The 18,065-nt window shown below is 44.1% G+C and overlaps 1 protein-coding gene across 4 annotated transcripts in view; it reads left to right on the plus strand.

Annotated features, from left to right (window-relative positions):
• Grhl1 (grainyhead like transcription factor 1) overlaps positions 1–18,065 on the plus strand; it is a 48,315-nt gene that overhangs the window by 11,364 nt on the left and 18,886 nt on the right. For all 4 annotated transcript variants that reach the window (XM_046441246.2, XM_046441244.2, XM_046441245.2 and 1 more), the window contains 2 exons: positions 180–291; positions 1,462–1,556. In XM_046441246.2, coding sequence (XP_046297202.1) covers positions 180–291; positions 1,462–1,556 — 207 coding nt within the window. The remainder of the gene's footprint in view (positions 1–179; positions 292–1,461; positions 1,557–18,065) is intronic.

The following is an 18,065-nucleotide window of genomic DNA, read 5'->3' on the forward strand; positions in this document are numbered from 1 at the left end:
GCTCATTTTTTCCCTTGGAGCTCATCAGCTTCCCCTTGTCCTAACACTTCTGTGTCTGAGGCAGCTCTGAATGAAGGCCTGATAGTGTGTTTTTAAGAATTAACTATAAAATCCCTCAACATGTCTTTTCCAAACTTGTCCTTCAGTGTCTTTATGTTGTGATGCACTCTTGTTCTCAGAGTGTGATCATGGTGGTTTTCGCTGAAGACAAGAGCAGAGAGGATCAGCTGAGGCACTGGAAGTATTGGCACTCCCGGCAGCACACTGCTAAACAAAGGTGCATTGACATAGGTAAGTAGCTCAGAAGCTTGCTTTTATTCCCAGAGGTGCAAGCACCCAGCTTTCTAAATCCAATTATTTTTGGCACTGGCCAGCTTCCTGCTGAAAACATTTGAATTTTTATGCCAACCACTGGTCTGTTCCAACCACTGTTCTGGGACTCCTGGAATCAGTATCTGCCTTCGCTTCCCTCACAAAGGCCTGTGCCCAGGCAGTGGCTTTCCACATGATGCTGGTGCCAAGAGCTTTAGCCAGCTACCTTAGGAGTTAGCCTGTGTTAACTGTTCAGTCTGCATTTGGGATGTTTGGTGTTGGGGGATGGAATTCAGGGCCTTGTGCATGCTAGGCAAGTCCTCTACCTCTGAGCCCAGTTTGCACAGTTTTTGAGGGGCAGTGTCTTTTTTAAGAGATGCTGACCATTTTTTGGAGATTATGATAAGGAAGAGAGAAAAGCCAAACGAGTGAAAGGAAGCTCCACCACTGTGCAGTTGCCTGTGGTCTTCCCGTTAGTGCCAGACCCTGATCTGTGTGTCTGTGCATAACCCAGGGATCTGCCACCTGGAGTGCGGCAGCAGGTTGCACACACCACATTTCCTGAAGTAACTTTGTGATAGATGGCCATTAATCATAATACTCTTTTTTCTTTAACCTTTGCAATGCTCCTCTACTCTTTTCAGAAGAATTACAGGAACTTACTATAATTAGCTTGCTTTCACAGACTAGTTTAGTGACCTTGGGCCATGGTTTAACCTAAATTTGATTTTTTTTTTTTTTTTTGGAACCAAGGATTGATGCCAGGGGCATTTTACAACTGAGCCACATCCCTGGTCCTTTTCATTTTTTCTTTTGAAATGGGGTGTCACTAAGTTCCTGAGACTGACCTTGGACTTGGGATCCTCCTGCCTCAACCTCCCAAGTCTCTGAGATTATAAGCATACCCCACCACTCCTGGCTTAAATTTCCTTATTTTGACAAAATGAGATTAAATCAAATACTTTCTAAACCTACTTCTGTTATAAAAAGTTTTGTGTTTTTCTTCATTTCTCTGAACTTCTTTCAGCCCAACAAAATGTTATGCAGAAATGGTAACGTGAAGAATTGAATGTTTCTCTAAAGCTACCATGATCTCGTGTCAAAACTAAAAATCATGAACTTCTTTTTGTTGTTCACCATTTCTCATAGCTGACTATAAAGAAAGCTTCAATACCATCAGTAACATTGAAGAGATTGCTTATAATGCCATTTCCTTCACCTGGGACATTAATGACGAAGCAAAGGTGAGTCATCAAGTCCAGAGGCACCTGTATTCCAGCTGTTTGAGAAGTGGGAGGAGCTTAATGATTTGACAGCAACATTTTTTTTTTTTTTTGCAGTTTTACATGTTTTCATTCCCAGATGTTGTAAAAGTGTCCTCCTCTCATTTTTGTCCTCCCCCATTGACTGAAGAAGATCCTTTTATTGACATTCTTCACCACACAGAGTCTATAGATGGAACCTCAAGGACCCAGCTGTTGTTTGCCACTATTCCCTCTCTCCCCGGGCAGCTCCTCCTTCACTTCGCTTTGCTTCCTCATTTACAGAGTGGAATTGACATCTGTCCTCTCCTCCTGCCCATCAGGTGGAGTTTTTTGGAAAGAGGCTGAGACACTTGCTATCATTAGCAGTACTCATTTCATATGTGACCTTGTAAATACAACTCAATTAAAAATGAACTCCAATTTAGATGGTCATTTGGATAATAGGAGTTTTTAGTACCCTTTAAAAAAAAAAAAGCATCATCTTAAGTCATTTCTGTTCTTCCCACTGTGTGCTTCACTTGTAGTATAGTCTTTCTCTTTACTAAATTATTAGAGTTCTGATTATATATATATATATATATATAATTTTTTTTTTTTTTTTTTGGATTACCTTAAAATCTGGGAGCTTGAGAAAAAGTATGGAAAAGTCATCCTCAGCAACTTAGTGAGGCCATAAGCAACTTGGCAAGATGCTGTCTCAAAATAAAAAAGGCTAGGGATGTGCCTTAGTGGTTAAGCACCCCTGGGTTCAATCTCTGGTACCAAAAAAAAAAAAAAAGAAAGAAACACAATAGAAGCATGTTTTGATGAGGGGCCAGTTGTTGAACTAAGACGCATCTGTAGTTTTTGATACAGTATCAGGAATACTTTTCTCTCAGGGCCTGGGTACAAAGCATGACTATCTTCTGTCCTCTTTTTGCCTCTGCTTTCTGGTCTTTCTTCTGTTTCTGCAACAAGAAGTTTAGTAATTTATGGACTAAGACAGTGCATTAGAAGCTGAGTGTTTCGGTTTCAATTTACACTACCCTGAGATTGCTTTTAAAAATCAAATGATGCCGCTGGGTGTGGTGGCGTATGCCTGTAATCACAGTGATTTCAGTAGCTGAGGCAGGAAAATCTCAAGTTTGAGACCAGCATCAGCAATCAGTGAGACCTGTCTCAAAATTAAAAATAAGAAAGGGCTGGGGATGTGGCTCAGTGCTAGAGTGCCTCTGGGTTCAATCCCTGTTACTGCAAACAAATCAAATGATGGGATTTTGGGGAGCCATGTTAGGTCTGTATTATAATTGCTTTCTGTCTTATGGGTGTCACGTCTAAGGCATAAGAGCGTCTGATATGGAGGAGATGGTCAGCCAGGAAACTTAGGTGACTAATCACATAGAGGTTTTCCTGCTGACCCCCTTGATCAAGTACAGCTGCCAGTAGGCTGCTCCTTCTAGAGATGGACATAGGATTAAATATTTGATTTACCATCGAGAGAATGCTGGGGAAAAACAAACTTGCCACTTTCTAAAATTGTTGTTATAGTTATTTTAAAATTAAATACCATAATAAGACTCAGTGTGCAGTGGCTAAAAAGAGGTGGCTCGTGCCCTCTGGGTGCTGGAGAAATGCTTCCTGTTTGCCGTTGGGACTGATCGGGAGATGTGGAGCAGGCAGTGAAGAACACACAAGTCCTGAGGTCACTTTTCTGACTTATGTGTGACCTTGACTCTCAGTCCCTCAATTCACTGGCTTGGTTTTTGCATCTTTGCTCTACAAGAATCAAAAAGCTATATGGCCGACTTCTCTTTCTTGGGTGTTGCCAAGATTAATAAGCATGATTGTCAAAGCCTCGAAGATCTTGGCCGGAAGGGTCTGCATATGGGCAGAGCACTTTGTTTGATGTGTCACGCTCTAGAGTGGGAGTAATGACAGCCGGGATGATTGGAAGGGACAGTGGCTTGTTTACTTGAAGGCCTCCAGTGTATTTGTGCTGGAGAGAAGCACCTGAGGAGGAGGCTCTTGGAGTCTCGGTGCATTGCTAACCAAAGAGGCAGCTTCCGTCTTGTTTCCCTCCAGCCCCCAGGTTGGTGCCAGTTTCCAGCCTTTGCGGCTCCTGGAAGGTGCAGTAATGTCTCTTAATGAGGCTGCTTCCTTTTGAAGCTGATATCAGGCGAGGCTTAGAGTGTGTGTTGGAATTCAGTATCTAGGATTTTTCCTTTCCCTGGCCAAGATGATGTTTTCTGGTTTTTTTTTTTTTTTAAGTAATTAATGCCTCAGGGCAGCTAGAGGGAGCAAATGCATGTACAGAATCCTATAGAGTTGGGTGTTTTAACTACCTACTTTTTCTGAAAATATCTGCTTTATTTGCCCACTTTCTGTTTCTCATTTAGGATATATTGATTTTTTTGGGGGGTGGGAGACTACTGAGTATTGAACCCAGGGTTGCTTAACCACTGAGTCACATTTCCAGCCCTTTTTGTTTGTTTCTATTTTGCGACAAGGTCTCAGTCCTTAGGGCCTCTTTATGTTGCTGAGCCTGGTCTTGAACTTTCGGTCTTCCTGCCTTAGTCTCCCAAGTTATTGAGATTACAGGCATGTGCCACCACGCTTAAGAATATGTTGATTCTTGGTTCTCCTTCTCCCCCACAAAATACAAGGTTTACTGAAGTTGTGTGGCGTTCCTCCTCAGACTTTTTAATGATCTCTGACATACCCCTTGGTCCTGGCAGAAAGAGAACCTAGTGTCAGCCTCTGAATCTGCCCTGGAGCCTTTGCTTCTCATGTCAGGGTCACTGTGTTGAGGATCACGAAGCTGATTGTGAATGTCTTGGCTTCTGCTCACTTGGGGCACTGCCTCAGCCAGGACTCACACTGCCCCTTGCACACTCATTCGTGTGTGAAAGACTGTGCCTGCTGGTACCAGGGAAGCTTTAAGAGAAAAAGGCATTAATTTTCAAACTGTTGGGGAAGAAAGAAGTTTCTTTGAAGAGGAGAAATGTCTTAGAAACAGTCCCCAGCGTCATTGATCGGTTCTCACGCAGACCTGTTTTGTTTGTTATTGTCCTCCCTGAGAGCCAGGGAGGTTCACCTGGATAGTCAGGTGTCTTCTGATGACTCAGAAACCTCTGGACAGGTTGTAGTGCAGACCTTGACACTTCATTGGGAATCACTCACTCAGATGTACAATGATATCAGCTGCTTCAGGAAGATCTGTCAGGGCGATGCAGCAGCTACTTTTGAGCAGTAAAAGGTGGCACTGCAGTAGGGTGCTGAAGCTTATGGCTGCAGGGCATGACGGGCGGGGGTGGGGAGGCCTGCAGGTGAAGGTGCATCCAGCAATGGGGGTGGGGACACAGGTTGGGCTGTGTCTGCCTTTCTCCAGCCCCAGTGGCTCCTTTCCCACTGCAGGAGTCAGAATGTCATCAACCAGTGCCTGATGCTGCTGGCCCCAGGCTCCCAGCCTCAGTTCTGTAGTTCTAGGACACTGACTAGTATTGTGGTTCAGGGAGGTTGTGGGTTAAATGGGTTCTTGTGGGATCATCTGAGACCCTATCCGTGATATTACTTCTAAGGAAAAATTTGTGAATCACTTTACAGATGAACTCTGAGGACACAATTTGTAAATTGGGGCTCTCTGTCCTGCAGTATTTCCAGTATTCTCTAAACTCTGTGGATAATTGTGGGTTGTAAGCTGCCCATCTTGGCCTAGGAAGTGTTTTTTTTTTTTTTTTTTTTTTTGGTTTGTTTGTTTTTGTTTTTTAAATTTTTTTTAATTGAAGGTAGACACATACCTTTATTTTATGTATTTGTTTTTATGTGGTACTGAGGATCAAACCCAGTACCTCGCACATGCTAGGCCAGCCTCTACCGCTGAGCCACAACCCCAGCCCTAGAAGTTAGTTTTTTGTTTGTGTTGTAAACCTGAAGAGTTTACAACAGCATTAAGATTTGTTTAGTGATATGAGTAAGGGCCTCTCAGAGCCTAAAAGTCTAAAATAAATAGAGGAAAGAGAAGTCAGGGAGAGAGAGGGCTTCTTTGATGCCTGTTATCTCTGTTCTATGCCCAGTGAAGTGCCTTGCCTTTGTTCCCAACTTGCTCAGCACCAAGAGGCAGTGCCTGGCCCTCACACCATTATGCATTTGCTGCTTGGTTGTGAGAAAGAAGCCTCTGCAGAGACAGGAATCTAGGTCCTGAAATGGGTGGGAAGGTATTTAAAAGTGTGAGTGCATACCCACGGGCAGCAGCGCTGTGGACCCACAGGCACAGGCTCCTCCAGCCGAAGAGCACTTCTGCTGCTCAGAAACAGACTTACATTGGGTGAGTGCTGGGTGGCTACAGAGGAGTGGAAACTAAACCAGGAAGCACTGGTCCACTGCACACAGGCAGCCAGCCTCACAGGTCCCGGGCAGCACCAAGCAGGACCACTGGGCAGCACAGGAACATCTCTGACCACAGTTAACTAGAGTGTGGCAAAGGGAAAGATGGAGAGACTTGAGAGCACAGCTCACTTCAGAGCACAGTTCAAAGTGTGCTGTGAAGTTCTTTGTTGTCTATATGTAGATATGATCTTCGTGAATTTTAAGCAGATTTTTTAAGGATGTCATGAACCCCCAAATCCCTAAACAAATGTTTTTTTTCTAGTGGTGACACCTAAGTTCTTAACATTCATACATTCCATTAAATGCTAAATACTAACAGCCAGGAGCCCCCTGGCTTACAGGTGCCACACTCCCTCAGAATGAAATGGTCAGCTGATTCGGCTCTGCTTCGGGCCATGTGGTTGATGGCTTAAGACACTCTGATGCTGTGGCCCTTTCTCCAGCGGTGTGGTTGAGAGCACCAGGGTGCTCTTTTGCAAGTCTTCATCAAACCTTCAGGAGGAGAGGCCAGGTCTCAGTGTGGGCCCAGGCTGCTTGCGCACTGAGAATCTGCACCTTTTGATGGCATGATCCTGCCTCTGGAGTGACAGCCAGGGGCCACACACTTTTCATCTGTTCCTGTCAGAAAGTCAAATAAGGAGGCTTTGTGTTTTTACACTTAATTTCAGCCTCTCACCCCTGAGAAGGAATTCTGAGGCATTGGGAAGGATTGTCCAGAGAGTCAAAAGTTTTATGTCATGGAAAGGCTCATGTTACAAAAGAAGGAGGATTAAAGTAGAATTTGGAGCCCTGCTCAGTACCTACAAGCTTTAGCACCAGGGCGCCTGTGTGGATGGAGGCCAGATCTTTCTCTTTTGTCTTCTTGTCTCAGCAGAAGTGTGCTGAGAGTCCTGGTGGGGGCTTGTTACTGAGGCTTACAGAATGCATTCTGTAAAAGAGGGGTGTAACCACTGTGGTAACTTGAACTTAAGACGTTTTGTGTGTGCTTGTGGGATGCAGGTTTATGAGTTTAATAGCAGTTTGTTGTTTTGTCTGAGCCTAATATTTGGAATTCATTGTGAGAGTAATTTTTAATTTGTTTGAACTAAACATACTGCTTGCATTTATAGGGATTCCATTCTGGTGAAGCATCAATCAAGTGTGCCATTAAAGTAAGGTGTTGCCGTGTTTGGTTGTATTAAGCAGGGACAGGTTTGGTTTGTTTCTCAGCTTTAAAATTCTAGCGTGAATGGGAGGGCAGAGGGAGGAGAGGAGTGAGTCAGGTGTCATATTTGCAATTGCAATTAAAAGATGGCAGGAGATTTTTTAAAACTAAAGAATATACTCCTCGGCCTGAATAGAGGAAGAAATCAGGAAGCACTGTTATTTAAAACAAAAGATGATAGACTTTTAGGCAAATCACAAAGCTAACCAGATTGAACTGGATTATTCATGGATTTCTTGTATCTGTAGAATCCAGGATCCTGAGAAAAATTTGATGTAGCCTTTCTGGCTTCTGAATTGAGATTCATTCATTCAGCTATAAGGATTTTCTTTCATGCAGTTTGGAAACATATTTATTAAAATTTTTTTAAAAATCACATGCTAGAAAGGGTCATTCCTTTATAAGGAAACAGGAATCTTTGCACTTGTACTTTGGTCAAGTGTTATTTCCAATAACAAGAAAATTTTCCTGTTGGAAATTTGTGAATGCCTTTAATTAGCTGATACAGAATGAATTCTTTACTCGGCATTTGGAAATTTTGCTTTGAAGCAACTGTTCTGAGTATGATTATGAGGATGGTTTCCTCTCTGAAGTTTTTCTCTTTTTGAGCTAGGTTTATTGGACTTTGCCTCAAAAGCATTTTAAGAAGTATACTTTGTAGTGTCTAGGCAAGTGGTTCCATCCAGATGTAAAATAAAATAAAATGAATCATGGCAGAACTTTAGAACTCACAGGTAACAATAGTGTGCACTTATTCCAGCACACGCCTGAGGGTAAGGGCCAAGTGGAAGATGTCTCTGATTGGACAAGGGAGATACTTGGCAGCTGAAGAAAGCTTAGCTTGGTAGTCAAACTTGCATCTTGTTAAACGGGTTTCAAGCACTCGTGTTTGTTTAGCCACATTTGTGCTGTCACTTGAATTAGTTTTTCATTCTCAATTTTGGGGGGAGGGAGGAAACAAGTTCTTTTGCTTCCTCCTCCCTGCCACTCTCAAGAAACAATAAGCTCCTCTTTGATGGCTTTTCACCTTAACCCTCCTCCTTCTAGGTCCTTCCTGGAAATTCCATCTACGGTGGCTTTCTAACTCTGTCATTTCAACCAGTTTTGCTACTTATAAACAAAAGCAAAGAGCTTTGACTCTGACCTGATGTTATTGGTAGTAACTCAAGTTACCCTGAGTAGACTTTTCAAGGCCGTGTGGGGGCCTTCAAGTTCAGGTTTCTTGCAATGGCAGCTCTCTACAATTAGTTAATACAGTGGAATCTTTACATTCATTATACACTCTATCTTTGGCATTTTAATTTTAGTGGAAAAAACACTTTAATTATAAGTTTTGATTGGCAGCCAGCTTGCCTGCCAGTCTCCTTTATGACCCACTTCCTCACCTGTCCTGTTCCGTACCCTGTGATGATGGAATGTGGTCTGTGTTTGCCTTGTGTCACACCTGCATCTAGTTCTGCATATTTCAGAGCACGTATTCAACTTATTTGGGACAACAGGTGCCAAATCACTGTACCTGCCAAGTGTCCTTAAGTTCACCAGGTCCTGTGCGTGGGATAGGACAGAGGGAAAAGCAGCACGCAGGTACCTCTGAATGTTTTCTTCTTGTCTCTCTTTTTATCTGTGTGACTTTTTCCCTGGCTCTCTGTGCTCTGCAGAAACCAAAACGCATGTGGGCGGTGTGGGAAGGCCGCTGTGACAACAGCCAGGCTGCTGACTAGGGCCTTGTTTTCCCTGGGGAGCCGCCCGCTGAGCCGTGGGAAGAGGAGTGAGCGCCCTCCTCCCCACCTCACCCGCTGTCCCGCCTGCCTCTGCCTGCCCCTTCCTTTTCTCTTTTCTTGGTGGTCATTTGATAGTCTGAGAGGTGCTAGCTGCTCAGTTGGTCTTTTGGTTCTCGGTGGCATTCTGTAGTGAGATATTTCAGTCACCTCCCCTCGTCAGAGGAGCGAGGAAGTGTGACGTGCTGGGATTATCTGACAATCAGTAGTGGAACTGGATTCGCTTCTGAGTCTGTGACTCAGTCTCTGACGCCTTCTCGGGCTTCACTCATTAATTCGCTCCGCCTGTGGACTGGGCAGTAGGGGCTGCAAGGCTCAGCCAGGACTGAGAAGCAGGCTTGTCTGTTTGTTTGGGCTGGGTGTGGACAGCACTGTGCATTATGATTAAGTGTCTGCATGTAATGCCCAATAAACGTTCCTGGCTAATTAGACCTCATCAGAGAATTGGATCTTAATTTCTTAGTAAAAACAGTTTCTCCCTCCATTGGCTTCAGTTCACATTTTTAACTTTATAAAGGTATTGGGAAAACATTGATTGTGTTCTCTTTAATTAGTGCTGTTGAAATGGGGTGAGAAAAAACTACATTATTGACTTTACATCTTAATTTTGGTTGTCAGGAGATTTCTACCTAGGAAGAAATACTTAGAATTGTCTTAGAGCCCATGTTTTAGACTGACTTTTAGAATTCAGTTAAAATTATTCTAGGGCTTTTACATTTGATTTACAGATCTGTTGCATTGTAGGAACGGCGTTATGTATATCTGTATTTGACTACGCTGAATTTTGACACATGAATGAATTAAAATGATAAAGACTCCCAGAAGCTCCTGGGCATGGCACAATTGCACCTGTGTCTCAGGGAGCCACGTGGTCATCACTGAGTCCTGTGACTTCAGTTGAAACGAGCAGGAAGCTTGGCACGGATTGGACGTTGGTTGAAACACAGGGACTTCAGTTTCACGCCTTCTGCCCGGCCCTTTGGGAGTCACTTCCCTGCTGCTTCCCCTGGTTTGCCAAACAGTTTTTCCACAGGAGCTTCTCCGGCTCTGCACTCTCCCTGTGGCAGTGTGGTTTCCAGAAAAGGACAAGGAGGTTGGAGTCAGGAGCATGGGTCCTGCAGGGCTCTGTCGTCTGATTAGTGTGCGTCTTTTCCGTCTGTCTTTGGAGCCCTGGGCCTTCGCCACAGCTTGGCTGTCCATCTCTAGTGAGGAGACGGTGAGAGCCAGGGCTTGGGAAGAGGGTTTATGTAATGGCAACTTACTTTCCTCTTCCCTTTTCTCCCTGCAGCAGATCTGTATTTGTTATGTTTACCAGGCAGCTCGAGCTCAGTTCTGTGTGTCATGATGCACAAATGACACCCATCACCGGACGCAGGAAAGGAGGCATGCTCTCAGCTCTGAGACTGAGCCTCTTCCACAAGTCTGCTTTGTACAGTCTGAAGTGCAAGAGCAAAACACCATTCTCTCTCCAAGTTCTGTTGACCAGTTTGACTCATTTCTAACGTCCTTCCAGGGAATTCTGTGTGAGATAATCAATGTATCGCTGCTATGTGGAAGAGCTGGCTTGAGATGCCGTGATGCAGAGAGCCAGCTTCCCTTCCTGTGTGTTCATTCATTCAGCAGATCATTCACTGTAGTTCTTCTTGCAAGCACTGGGAGGGAATGAAAAAGTGATTCAAATGTTAAGCCTGTTCTCAGGCGATTGCACTTTCTTTGTAATCATGCATGACATCAGTGAGGTTAAAAATTGTAAAGAGTTAGGTTGGGTCAGGTGTAGTAGCGCACACTGTAATCCCAGCGACTTGGGAGGCTGAGGCAGGAGGATGCAAGTTCAAGGCCGTTCTGGACTAAGTGAGGCCCTAAGCAACTTAGCAAGACCCTGTCTCAAAATAAAAAACAAGGGCTGGGGATTTACTCAGTGGTAAAGCACTCTTGGGTTCAATCTCCAGTATAAAAAACAAATAAAAATGAGGTTAGGGGCTGGGGTTGAGCTCAGTGGTAGTGCCCTTGCCTAGCATGTGTGAGGCACTGGGTTTGTTTCTCAACACCACATATAAATTTTAAAAAAAAGATCCATTGACAACTCAAAAAATATTTTTAAAAAATGAGGTTAGGATTTTCAGGGGAAAAGTGCTTTCAGCTAAACGAATCCCAGAAGATGTTACTGGAACTACAGCATATTTTTGTAAAGGATCCTTGATTGGACCTTTTTCCTTTCCCCATCTTTTGCCCCCAGTGTGTCTTGTGGTTTTAGGTGGGAGAGAGGCAATTGAAGAGGTTGGTCTAAAGAGAGGCTTTGACGTAGTGGGGTACAGCCATTGCATAAGGCAGAAAGTAAGTTATGAACTTGTGTTCTGCAATATCAAGGTCACACTGGAACCTCGGGAGCTATAGACTTTACCCTGTAAATGTAACATGAAGCTCCAAACCAAGGGATAACTGATAGGTAATTATCAAATTAAAAATTGCTCATTAGGTACCTGAAGTTTCTTAACAAAAAGATGGTCACTAGAGATAGCATTTTAAAGTACAGAAGCAATATACGTAGTAGGAAATTATGACCTGGCCCATGACATGGGTTTACACTTACCTTAAATATCTTAGCTTATGTCAGGGAGCCTCTTAATAGCCTGGTCTTTTCCAAAGTAACTCCTGGGACATATGTAGTGAATATTTAGTTATTCATTCAATAGATATTTATTTAATGTCGTATATGTACAAAACTGCTTGGCATTCTGGGTTCTACAGAGATAACCCAGGAATTCAGATCCATTTAGAGGAGAGATTTGAATGTGAATAGCGTGTGATCCTGGGCAACAAGTTTATCTAGCCTTGGTTTTCTCATCTATAAATTGGGACCAGAATAGTTCCAATTCCAAAGGTTATTTTTGATACCTTGTGAGAATGGAATGTAGCTCAGATACCTTAGTAGCATATGATTTTGTGTGGCTGGAGTTTAGGAATTTGAGGGCATTTCATTCCATAAACATGTTGGTCAGGTCCTGCCATGGTGCTCGGAGGGTACAAAGATGGATCACATATGACCCAGTTCTCATGAAATCCAAAAATTGGAGGCGGGGGAGTTTGCCACTGTCGTAGGTGCAGTAAGTACAGTTCAGATGAATACAAAGGAGGGGGACAGGAGAGTCAGCCAGGTTCCTCAGTCACACCTAAGGACAGTGAGAGCCTGCCTGGCTTTGACACTAGAGCTTTATCAATCGGGAAATGTCTACAGAGAGTTGAGTGGAGCTTATTTAAAATTGAGGGGCGGAGAAAATAAAGATCTCAAAGTGTTAAAGTACCTAAAAAGGAGATGAGAAGCCAGAGTGGGAGTTTGAGCTAGACTGTAGGGGGCCTTGAGGGTTTGACAACCGTTGGTTATACAGCATTGGTGATGGCTTTTCTCAACCACTTTAGTCTTCCTGGGCACAGGCAGGCCCCTGTGACTTGGCACTTGTGCTCATGAGAACACGTTGTTACTCTGTTTTCATTGAAGAATTGGATCCCTTCAAAAGAAACCTTTATCCCTTAAAAAGAAAACCACATCTCCCTGTCATAAAGGTGGTTCATGTTGTTCTTAGTCTCAAGGTTCATGCTTTGAGAAATTCTATACTGCTTGTTTGAGCAACTTCACTCAGAAAACCGTAAGGCAACACTGTCCCTTATGGTAGCAGCGTTGCATGCACAGCATCCGCCTAAAGCTCTCTCTGAGGAAGGGTGGAGACTGTGTCATTTAGGCATTGGGTTCTTTCTGTATGGGAATAATGACATAGAACGGATGTTACTGTCACTGTGGTAAATTTTTCTAAAGGAACAACCTCCTTGCTAATTCATGAAAAATATCGTGGAATAGTGAACATGAATTAATCTGGTTCATCATTTAGCTTCTGGCTCAACAGCTTATAAATTTTATAACTTTTGACTGATGCATTCTAGGTGTTTTGTTGATGCTTTCTTTTCTGCAGATTAGGTGAGTGAAAAATATTTCTTCAGTTTTCCCCCCACAGAGTAAATCTACTTATTAAAATTCACGTGTCTGACCACTCTATACAGTCAGCAAGTTCTTACTGATTGGTGCCATGGTTTGTAATGATAAAACTTTAAAAGAAGGCCAGATATGGAAGCTCACGCCTATAATCCCAACAGTTTGGGAGGCTGAGGCAGGAGAATTGTGAGTTCAAAGCCAGCCTCAGCAACAGCAAGGCACTAAGCAACTCACTGAGGCCCTGTCTCTAAATAAAATACAAAATAGGGCTGGGAATGGGGCTCAGTGGCCAAGTGCCCCTGAGTGCAGTCCCCAGTACCAAAAAAACAAGAACAACAACAACAAAAATATCCTAAAAAGAGTGTATCAGTCGGGGTTTCTCACACTTATTCTTCTTTATTCTTTGCTTCCACCTCACAGGCTGGGCAGTGACCCTCGGGGTTGCCCCTAGTGTGAGCAGCCTTTCCCTGTGGCGTCCTCCCCTTCAATAATGTACAGCACCTCATTTTGTTGTCTTCCTCTCATTTTCTAACTGAGGTTTGTGAACAAAATTAAATCTTTTGCAATATCCTACGTGCATGAGTTCTCAGCCCAGAATGAGAACCATCTCTGGAGTAAAGTGGATGCTTCGAAGAGCCTTGCAGAGCGTCCCACCGTTAGTGGTTTATTTGGGGGGTTAGTTTTTTCCTGATGTAATAATTTTTGGGGTGGGTGGGAACTTAAGTTGCTCTTGTTGAGATTACTGTTCGATTTGAATAACATCTTACTTTTCCTCAAATTAAGTGGCAAGGAAGTGTGAGAGCAGAGAAGGGGCCCGAGTCCTTTTAGAGGTCTTTGCCGCCTTCTGAAGAAAGAGGAGCAGCCGGGTGTGCTGTCTGCCTGTGCCCTCCGAGACACCCTGGAGTTTTTCTGTCATTGCATCAGTTGGGAGTGTGACTGCCTGTGGGGGTGGGTGACTTGCCCCATTGTCTTGCTTATTCAGGGTTCAACCCAAGGTGAAGTGTTTAAACTGAGGAGCAGAACATGCCTGTCTCATCGCTTCCACAGGATCCCAGGAGAGCCCCACCTCACATTCCACACTAGCCTCTTGCCTGTATTGGGGCCACCAACTAAAGACTGCCACCTTTCTTGGTGTAAATGATCCCTAGAAGCTGAGCTTGTCCCTCCACACTTGCCCAGTCCCCTCCATGAGTGTAGCTTGCATTGACAGAGACAGTGTTCCTGTGGGTGGTTGATGTGTGGCTGAGAAGCACACACCCTCTGCCTTGTCAGAAAGTGGAAATACTGAATTATGAAAAGGCAAATTCTCTCCCTCCCTGCTTAACCACTCATGATGCACGGACAGGTCCAAGAAACCTAGAGAATGGTTGGGTCGGTGTCAGCAAATGACAGCTCCTAGACACAGGCTGGCCAGTTTCGTGTGTGTGGAAAGAAAGAAAGTGTATTGAAAGCCCACCCATTTACTCCCTTTCTGTCTGTGGCTGCCTTTACACTGTTAGGCAGGGGGACGAGTTGTACACGGCCCACAGCATGGTCACTGCTGGGCCCTTTGCAGAGACTGTCACCTCCTGGTTTAGATGAATGCATGGAAATGGATTTCCTCATCCATATTCATTCACTACTCCCTCTGCCTTTCTCCTTCTTTAATTGAACTCATATGTGCTAAGCATGTGCCATGTCCCAGGCACCAGGAACAGAGAAATGACTGGGGTATGATCTCATAGCAGTCACAGTGTGGTGAGGAGGGCACCACAAGTCATGCCTTGCTGTGGAGGTGAAAATTACAACAAAAACGTAAATCCCTGCTCATATAACAAGTCATAAAAGCAAGAAGTGGAGTTTTTATAGGGTTGGGTTGTTTGTTTGGTGATGTTTGTTTTTGCAGTGCTGGGGATCAAACTCAGGGCCTCACAGGTGCCAGACATGTGCTTTACCACTAAGCCACATCCCTAGCCCCAAGTTTTATAGGTCTTTAGTAGGTTTTTTTTTCTAATCAACATGTTGTAAACTATAAGAATTTACATGATTTTATTGTGTAGCATGGTTGAACAGAATCCTTCAATTCTTTGTATTTTGTCCTCCTAATTATTTATTTATTTAGGAGTGCTAGAGATCGAACCCAGGAGCATCCTACCTCTAAGCTACACCCCTAGTCCTTTTTATTTTACTTTGAGACAGGGTCTCACTAAGTTGCCCAGACTGTTCTTGAACTTGGGATCTTCCTGCCTCAGCCTCCCTGGTAACTGGCATGTACCACTGTTCCCAGCTTATTTTCTAATTATTAAATAACATTTTTGTTTGATAAGGTTCTGCCTCAGTAAAATTTTTTATTTTAAAAGTACCTGCTGGGGGGCTGGGGCTGTAGCTCAGTGATTGAGCGCTTGTCTCACATGCATGAGGCACTGGGTTCGAGCCTCAGCACCAATTTAAATAAATAAATAAATAAAACAAAGATATTGTGTCCATCTACAACTAAAAACAATTTTAAAAAAAAGAGTACCTGCTGGGATACATATAGATGCATATAAGATTGTCTGAACTCTTTAAAGAAAGGGAATCATGTACTGAGACTTGTTTTAAGAATCTCAGTTTTAGGGCCAAAAGGAGAACTTTTTTAGAGTGAAGTGTTCAGATAGAAGACACAGTGGTGGCTTTTGTCCTGGTTGATCACTGGAATTACCTGGGAGCACCAAAAAGTCAGTCCTAGTGTCTGGAACACCCCTCACACTGCCACTAAGGCCAGGAAGATCTGCATCTCTGGCTGTGTGGCTAGGCTTCCAGGTGACACGGGGCCACCAGGATCCTGGTGCAATCGGGTCACAAAGCATTATTTGACCCATGAGCTCCCCACCCTCCGAGTTTCTGATTCAAGGGGTCTAGGCAGGCAGGGATTTGACATTTCTAGCAAGTTCTGATGCCGTGTTGTGCCAGAATCTTCATTTTCCCATAAGTTGTTACTCTCATTACTTTAAATGGCACCTTGCTTAGTGCCTTTAAAATAATAGGATATACAGAGTTGATTGGCAGTAAGAGTCTGGAGTGGGAGGTGATCTAGAGGTCCTCTAGACAGCGCGGACCCCTGCCCAGCGTTGTAGGGTAGTGACTGGCAGAGCTGGGGCTGAACTTCGCTGCCTCGGTTTGCTTACTTCTGTTTGCGCGGCTTCTGTCCCGCATACTGCCTTCCGCTGGAAAACTCAGGGGCGCTTCTCCCTTGCCAGCCTTGGGCTGAGGCCCAGACCCAGCATGGACATCTCCTCAGCCCAGCCTGTCCCTCCACGGTCCTGTGTGTCCTTGCCTTGGATCCTGCTGTGTGAGGCTTCCCCTCGTGAGCACCATCCCAGCTTCCTTTTTGGGGTCTTCAGGCCACTGTCTTCCCCTCGTGGACTGGGCTTTGGCTTTACACCTTTGTCCTGTTTATTGGTATGTTTGTGTATTTATCCACAAATTTTTTTAAATGCTGAGTTAGGAATGCTTTAAATTTTCTTCTATAAATTTAGAGGTCTGCTAAGTTTAGAAATAGTTTTTACAAATAGAAGGAAATTATGTATAAGTGAGAGATTGTGATTGGAAATACCTTTCTGAAGTCCGAATGTTTATGCTTATCCTGGGATTTGACTCCTGCTTATTTCTGCTTTGCAAAGAAACGTGGAACCAGGAGGCAAAGGGAGGTGAGGCTGGGCAGGATGACCGCGAAATCCTCTGGTCAGGGAATGGCACTCAGGGTCAGAGGCTTCCTGGGATTGCTGAGTGTAACTGTCCCAGGTGTCTGTTTCTGACTTAGGAATTGAGCTACGTGACCTAAGATGACAGAGAAAAGGATAAATTTTCTACTTGATTGTAAAATGAAGTGTACAGTGGTTTGGAGACCTGATGTGCCCAGTTTACATCCTCTGGACCGCTTCCCCTGGTACTAGAGATTGAAACCAGGAGTGCTCTGTCACTGAGCTACACCCCAGTCCTTTTGTTTTTATGTCCATGTCACTTTTCACTTTTACAATTAAACCTAGGTCTTTTAAAAATTAATTTTGCTTTTTTTACTGGAAATAAGTGGAAAGAAAAATCTTAGCAGGCAAGATACAGCAGTGCTAGAGAAGGCCTGTGCTGGGAACGTGGACCTGGCGGTATTTACAGTCTGTTCAGGAAAACGAAACACACGTCCGAATGGCTTTTTATCTAAGGTCTTGAACCGAAGCCAGGGATTTGACGGCGGGGGGGGAGGGGGGAGTTGATTTGTAAAAAAGAGAGCAAGCAGGTATGAAGGGGGAAGCCCTTGCTATAAATACATGTTCTTTGCTTTCTGCCTGGAACAGCTTTTAAAAGCACCCTGGTTTCATCTGTGACAGGGCAGTACCCTCTCCTAGGCACAGTGACGGCTCAGTAGTGTCTGAAGAGCCCAGCACCCAAGGGGGTGGCCCTCCTCCTGCTGCTGGCTCCCGGTCCTTACAGAAGTCTGTGTGGACAGGAGCTCTGTGTGAGCTGGGAGCCAGCCTGACCTTGCAGAGTAAGCAGGTGGAGCTGTGGACAGCCTGACCAGAGAATCCAGCAAGGAGCGCGGTCTGGGAAGGGCTGGTGAAGGACAGAATAGAGGTGACTTTTAAATCTGTTAATTTAGATATGTTCTCTTTCTTTTTAGGATGTTCTGGTCTTACCCCACTCAGAAGCAGTACCTAGACTAGAGTAAGGAAAACCCTCTTTCTGCATTTTGCCTCCTGTGCGAAGAGCGTTCTGTGTAACTATGGGTCCTTTCTCTGTAAATTTTCTTCCTGTCTTCCCTGTCACTTAATGTTCTCATAGGTGTTTCTCCCTTTTATAACTTAGTCATCCCCGCCTGTCTCAGTTCTGCCAGTGACACTGGGTGTTGCTTGTGGTTACCTGCTCTTTTTGTAAAATAATTATTTATTTATTCTAATTTCTTATAAATGGTGGCAGAATGCAGTTCATTTCATATTACACATATAGAGCACAATTTTTCAAGTCACTGATTGTACACAAAGTATTTTAACACAATTCGTGTCTTCATACATGTACTTAGGGTAATGAAGTCTAACTCATTCCACCCCCTTGCCCCTCCTTTCCCCTGCCTCCCCTTTGTCCTATCTAAAGTTCCTCCATTCCTCCCATGCTCCCCCCCCCCCCCCCATCACCATTATGAATCA

Source organism: Marmota monax, unplaced genomic scaffold (assembly GCF_021218885.2).
Source record: "Marmota monax isolate L192 unplaced genomic scaffold, Marmota_monax_Labrador192_F-V1.1 WCK01_AAM20220418_F8-fsc00010, whole genome shotgun sequence".
Lineage (NCBI taxonomy): Eukaryota > Metazoa > Chordata > Mammalia > Rodentia > Sciuridae > Marmota > Marmota monax.